At 43.0% G+C, this 6,440-nt stretch overlaps 1 protein-coding gene across 1 annotated transcript; it reads left to right on the forward strand.

The window, feature by feature from the left end:
* Positions 1-255: 255 nt before the first annotated feature.
* Positions 256-5,617, forward strand: LOC149195950 (uncharacterized). Its single transcript, XM_089408072.1, has 2 exons — positions 256-4,425; positions 4,472-5,617. Exons 1-2 carry the CDS (start codon positions 256-258, stop codon positions 5,615-5,617), a joined length of 5,316 nt encoding a protein of 1,771 aa, XP_089264198.1.
* Positions 5,618-6,440: the final 823 nt, after the last annotated feature.

Below are 6,440 nucleotides of genomic sequence, written 5' to 3' on the forward strand. Positions count from 1 at the left end.
AGTGGAGCGAATTCTAACTAGAAATAAAACAAAGGAAAACAACTCAGCCACGGATCCCCCGAGAAAAGTTGGAAGGAAATCAAACAAAGAAATAAGAGATGAGAATGCGGCGAAAGAAATGGCCACAGGGACCCAGCAACCAATGGACACCTATCTTGACAGGAACAAAGGAAGCGGGGAGAAGATGAAGGAGAAAAGTGGGATCCACAACAAATCAGGTAAATGATGATTTTGGTCTCTTGGAACTGTAGGGGGATGGGCTCCTCCCTAAAAGAAAATGCAGTCCGAGACCTTATTAAAGCAGAACATCCAGACTTCCTCCTACTCCAGGAGACCAAAATCAGTGAACAAGAATTCCAAAACAGCCTGATAAGAAATAGAAAGTATGAAGGAATAGCCATGAGTGCAATAGGAGCATCAGGAGGTATAGGGGCAATATGGAACAAAATTAATTGGAAACTCATTGATAACAGGCAAAACAGATGGTGGATCAGAATGGATATGCAAAGCACAGACAAGAAGGAGGAATACACAATATATAACGTATATGCTCCCCCACACTTCAGGGACAAAGCTTCTTGTTGGGATTCTCTAATTGCAGACCTTGAGACTGCCCATGGGAGGAATATTTTCCTAGGAGGTGATCTCAACCTAATAAGGAATGCAGAGGAGAAACTAGGAGGGAAATTTATCATTGATCCCTTTAGAGAAAAGTTGGAAGACATTATTCAAACACACAATTTCATAGACATCCCTCCCCAAAATGGCCGCTTCACTTGGTCAAACAAAAGAACAGGCAGGAACAATATCAAAGAGAGACTTGATAGAATTTTAGTACAGGAGAGAACAGTTGCCAGCTTTCCGAGGATTCGCAGCACAATTATACAGGGCTTCACTTCTGACCACAAACCAATGGCGTTGTATTTAGATAGAGGAGAAGACATGGGTCCGCTGCCATTCAAATACAACAGAGCATGGGATTCCAGTGAGGACTTCAAAACCACGATAAAAGAAGCCTGGACAACGGAGATAACAGGCTCCCCTCACTTCGTTTGGGAAACAAAGATCAAACTGCTGCGGATTGCCATAAAGAAGTGGGCGAGGAATCACGTGACCGAGGAAAAGAAGGAAAAAAATGATCTGCAAATGAAATTAGAGCAGTGGAACCAGGAAAAGGAAGCCGTCCAAGAAACGGAAGAAGACCAAAGGAAAGAAAGTGAGTTGTACAAAGCGCTTTACAATCAGCACCGTAAAGAAGAGGAAGAGATTAGACAGAAGTCGAGATGTCTCTGGCTCAATTCTGGGGATAAAAACACCACGTTTTTCCATAACAGTCTTAAAGTAAGGAGAGCTGGAAATAACATTGAAAGGATAATGTTTGAAGGCAAAGAGCTTGCGGACCAAGAGGAAATCAAGGAGGCTGCTTCTAAACACTTCCAATCTCTTCTCACAGCTGATCCTCTCTACCAAGACAATCCAGAATTTGCCAACATCATAGAGAGAAAGGTCTCAGAAGCACAAAATCGTGAGCTGGACAAAGAAATATCAATAGAGGAGATTGAATGGTCAGTCAATAGTATGCCTCTAGACAAAGCCCCCGGGCCTGATGGCTTCACGGTGAGCTTCTACAAAACCCACTGGGATATCATCAAGAAAGATTACATAAGAATGGTGAAAAATTTCCACTCAAAATGTAAAATGGGCAGCAGTATCAAATCTTCGCATTTAGCGCTAATCCCAAAAGAGCCCAATCCCCAATCCTTTGACAGGTTCAGACCTATTTCATTATGCAATGTCTCATACAAAATTATCACTAAGATACTGGCAAATAGGCTTAAAAAAATCCTTCCCTCTCTTATCTCGGATAACCAAGGAGGATTTCTCCCCAAGAGACACATAACAGATAATGTTATACTGGTTCAGGAGGCGATACACAGTAGCGTAGCCAGAAATGAGAAGGGTATGATAATCAAGCTGGACATGGCGAACGCCTTTGACAGGGTAAACCACACATTTCTGCGGACTGTCCTAGAGAAGTTCGGTGTCTCAGAGCTCTTCATCAGCAGGATTATGGAAAGCATATCACATAATTGGACAGCCCCTTTAATCAATGGTAGGCCTTGCAGCGCCTTCAAGAGCACAAGAGGCTTGAGGCAAGGATGCCCTCTTTCTCCTTTCCTCTATATCATCATGGCAGAAACTTTAAGTTTGCACCTGGAAAACAAGCGAAAGTTGAAGGAAATAACAGGAGTGGACATCATCCGAGGAGCAAAAGGGATCAATCACTCCTTATTTGCAGACGATACTCTTTTAATCGGTGGTGCTTCAAGCCTCATGGCCAGGAGATTCAAGATCATCCTGGACCTCTTCCTACAAGCCTCGGGGGGCAAATTAAACAACAATAAGTGCATGATTTACACCTGGAATGTACCAAGATACATAACTCAAAGAATCTCTATAATCATGGAAATCCCAGCTCAGTCTAACTGGTCTCATTTCATGTACTTAGGACTGCCTCTGGCCAAAGAGACAATCAAAAACGAAGTTTGGGTCAAGCTAATTGAGAAGCTGAGAGGGAAACTGCAGAGCTGGGGGATGTATTGGCTTAACTTGGCGGGCAGATCAATCCTCATCAAAGCCATTCTATCAGCCCTCCCTATCTACCAATTTGCCATTACCCTCGCCCCTTCAAGCATTCATAAACATATGGAACTGATTCTTAGAAGCTTCCTATGGAAGGGGGGAAAGCAAAACACCAAAAAATTCAGCTTGGTGAAGTGGGAAAAGGTCATCCTACCTATAGAAAATGGAGGACTAGGAATTAGAATTCCTAGGCTGGCAAATATGGCAATGGGCTTCAAGTTAACATGGAGAATCTTAAAAGAGAAAGGGACCTGGTGGGCAGAGGTCATCAAAAGGAAATATCTGAATGGGATCAATAGCAACATCCTCTCTGAAGCAATCACTGACAGACAATGTACCCCTGTTTGGAAATTAATCAAAAAAACTCTACCCCTCCTCAAGTCTCACATCTCTAAAGTCCCAGGTAATGGTAAGCATATCAGCATATGGAAGGATAGAATTATGGGTACGGAAGCCAGGGAAAAGTCCATCAATTTCAGACCTCTGCAGCAGTGGATGTCAGAAGCCAATCTTAAAACTCTTTTCGACATCTCACTCTGGGATCAAAACAGTTGGAAAGGATGGAAAACTCTGCACCTACCTAAAGAATTAGAGAATCTCTGGAAAGACCTCAAGCTCTCTCTCACAGGGTCAGCCCCTACAAGCAGAATGATAGAGGATAACTATGTTTGGGATCCAACCGGAGGCAATTACACAGTGAAAGAAGGTTACAAGGCACTCCAAAATTTAACAGCAATCAACAATTGGCAACTCCACAAAGCAGCATGGAGAATTGAAAGCCTGCCGAAGATAAAATTATTCAATTGGACCTTGCTTCATGGCAAAATCTTGACAGCAGAAAATCTTAGGAAGAAGGGAATTCAGGGTCCCTCACTTTGTTTCATGTGCAGGGAGGCGGAAGAAAACATCAACCACCTATTCATTGATTGCCCAGTAGCAAGGTCCTGCTGGAAACTCATAACCAGTCCCCTAAATATTGGAGACCTTCCCAATCAGACTTCCCTCCTTCAGAAAGGTTGGGGGAAAACCTTCCCTTACGCCACCAAGAACATGAATCTAGCTAAGAGGATATGGACCAGCATCCCTTCAAACCTCTGCTGGCAGTTATGGTTAGCCAGGAACGAAAGTATATTCAAAAACAAGAAGCCTAGTATAACTAGCATTCTGGCTAAAACAACTGCTCTCATCGCTGAAACAATAGAAGCTAACGGGATCTCCCATGCTGACCCGGAATACACAGATGATAGGGTGAAGGAATGGGTCCGGAGATTCAATTACAAGTCAAGAACAAAAAACATATCAAGAACAGGAACAGGGCAGAAGGATTGGAAACTCAGAGGGACAAAGGAGGAAATCAACAGTTGGATCCAAAACCAAAAGCGGTTCACGCTTTACTTTGACGGGGCTTCGAAAAATAACCCAGGCAGAGCTGGAGCCGGGGGAATAATTAGAAATCCTCAAGGGAAAACAATTGTCACTTACGAGTGGGGTTTGGGTACCATGACGAACAATAAGGCTGAAGCTTATAGCCTTCTATTGGGGACCTCCATCGCCCTGAAGCTAGGCATTCAAAATCTCTTAGTCTTGGGAGACTCAGCAATCATTATTGCAGCAATGAACTCCGGAAAAGATTTCAACCAAATCGCCTTAAACAGAATCAAAGGCAGAATTGTGGATCAGATCAAGGGCATCAGCAAAGTGACTTTCAAGCACGTTTTAAGAAACAACAATGTGGAAGCTGACGAGCAAGCAAACAAAGCCACGGGAAGACTCACGGGCCAGGTAAAGGAAAACAATGAATTTTATGACAGGGATATTCCATAGACAGGACGCTCTCCCTTCGCATCGGATAATAGGTCACCTCAGGCATCCGTTCCAAAGCTGTTGGCCCGCGTTTATCTTATCCTCATCATACCATATCCTTCTCGACTGTCAAAACAGGTGTTATGGGACAGCGTATCGATCTCTGGATTCGAGGAATGCAGGCACGGCTGGGATTCTCTCAATAAACAACACAGACAATATCAGAGGGTGTGATCACGCCCATGCTGGAGACAGGCTACAAGGACAGGTAAAAAGCAACTCCAAAGATCTCTCGGACACCAAGAATAGATTCACCAATGCTCGAAACAAGCGCGAGCGAGCCCTTTTCGTTCTTATAAATTTCAACGAATATCTCAGGACTATCACAACTCATGGTAATCTGAATCAGAGGCGAAGGGTTCTCTACAGGCGGGAGCTTCAGTCAGAAGGCTCCTCTCAGGATCAAAAGAGCAGTATCTTGCTCAAAGAAAATACCGAGCTCCTCTCGGTTTGCAGCCAAGACTTTCAGTTTCTCAGAGCCTACATTGCCCTTCTAAATCCCAGGCATCGTCTGAAGGCGCCCAACTCGATCCGGGATCCAGTCGTTCTTCCTCTATCCTGGGTAAACGATTTTCTTCATTACTGTGCTTTTATCATTGCTAACAGTTTGGTTTATGTCCTTAGCTGCGCCCTTACTCATCATCTGAGGCCCTCGGCAACTAATCCAACGAGCAAGCAGCTCTGTGGCATCGTTCTCACGCCCTCTGCCACTTCAGAAATTCCTCGGGGTACTGCTGATCCTGATTCCCAAACCAGAATGGCGGAGCAGCAAAATCAGCCTGCCAATCAGGCTCAGCCCAGAAATTCTATGGGAAACATCTTCAACAACAAGGAATGTAACATGTGTAAAGCCCATGTAATCATGATCAATGCCCTGAACAAACAGATGAAGGAGCTGACAGAGGACTATCACTCTGATAGAAATTCCAAGCGCAAAAAACTGGAGAAAAGGAAGAAAGAGATCGAAGAGTTAAAGGACCGCTGCATACATATGGAAGCTGCCATAGACCACCTTCGCTCCCTCACTGAAAGCCAGCAGGCCGAAGCCTCAACCAGAGCAAGCAGGAGAGGACCTCTCCCGGATGACTCTGTCACCCAGCACTCCCCTTGATACTTATGCATTGTAAATTTAGTTGGCTAGGAGGCTCTTTCGTCAGGCAATATAGCCGTTTATTTCTAGTTTTGTGTTTAATCGAGAGAAGCTACGAGGACTATGGGTCTGCGAACCCAATTTTGAACCTCAGCTCCCAGAACTTTCCCCTTTTGTACCAGAACACTGGATTGTTGGTTTTATAATATACGAGTAAACGACTTTGTTAAAAAAAAAAAAAAAAACAATTCAGCTTTCTACTCTAATTCTTCCTCCTCTGTTAGCACATCACTATGTTGTTTTGAATTCTCAACAGAATTCACGAGACTTTCAGCTAGTCCCTCCTCCACACCATTTGTTTCAATGATTTCTTTCTATCCTTGTCCACTGTAGTGAACTTCTTCATTCTCATTCAATTCTGATTTTACAACCTAAACACTTACTTTTTCGTTTTCTATCCTTTTGTCCAAAAGACTTAACTCATGCCACAAATTTTCCATCTCATTTGAAATTTCTCCTAAAATTTTTGTACAACCCTCACTATATTTTTCTTTGTGACAAGTATAACCTCTTATTGACACTAATTCTTCCTTCTTTATTAGAATAAAATTTTAATCCTCCATCTCTGTGATAGTTTTAGATGTCTACTCATAACTCTTCCTTTGGTCATTTAAGAAAATCAATTCCTCGATGTTCTTACCAATAGAATATTTCTTATCATAAGACATGACTATCTCATCTCTACTCAAGATATTTCCTCCACTAAGCATGGAATTTATGAACTCCTTCTGCGATAATAACTCAACTTGATCTTCATTTGAAAGGCAATCATCATCATACTTTG

The sequence above is a fragment of the Pinus tabuliformis genome, chromosome 2_2 (assembly GCF_031772625.1).
Source record: "Pinus tabuliformis cultivar Carrire ecotype Pingquan chromosome 2_2, CPIR1, whole genome shotgun sequence".
Taxonomy (NCBI): domain Eukaryota; kingdom Viridiplantae; phylum Streptophyta; class Pinopsida; order Pinales; family Pinaceae; genus Pinus; species Pinus tabuliformis.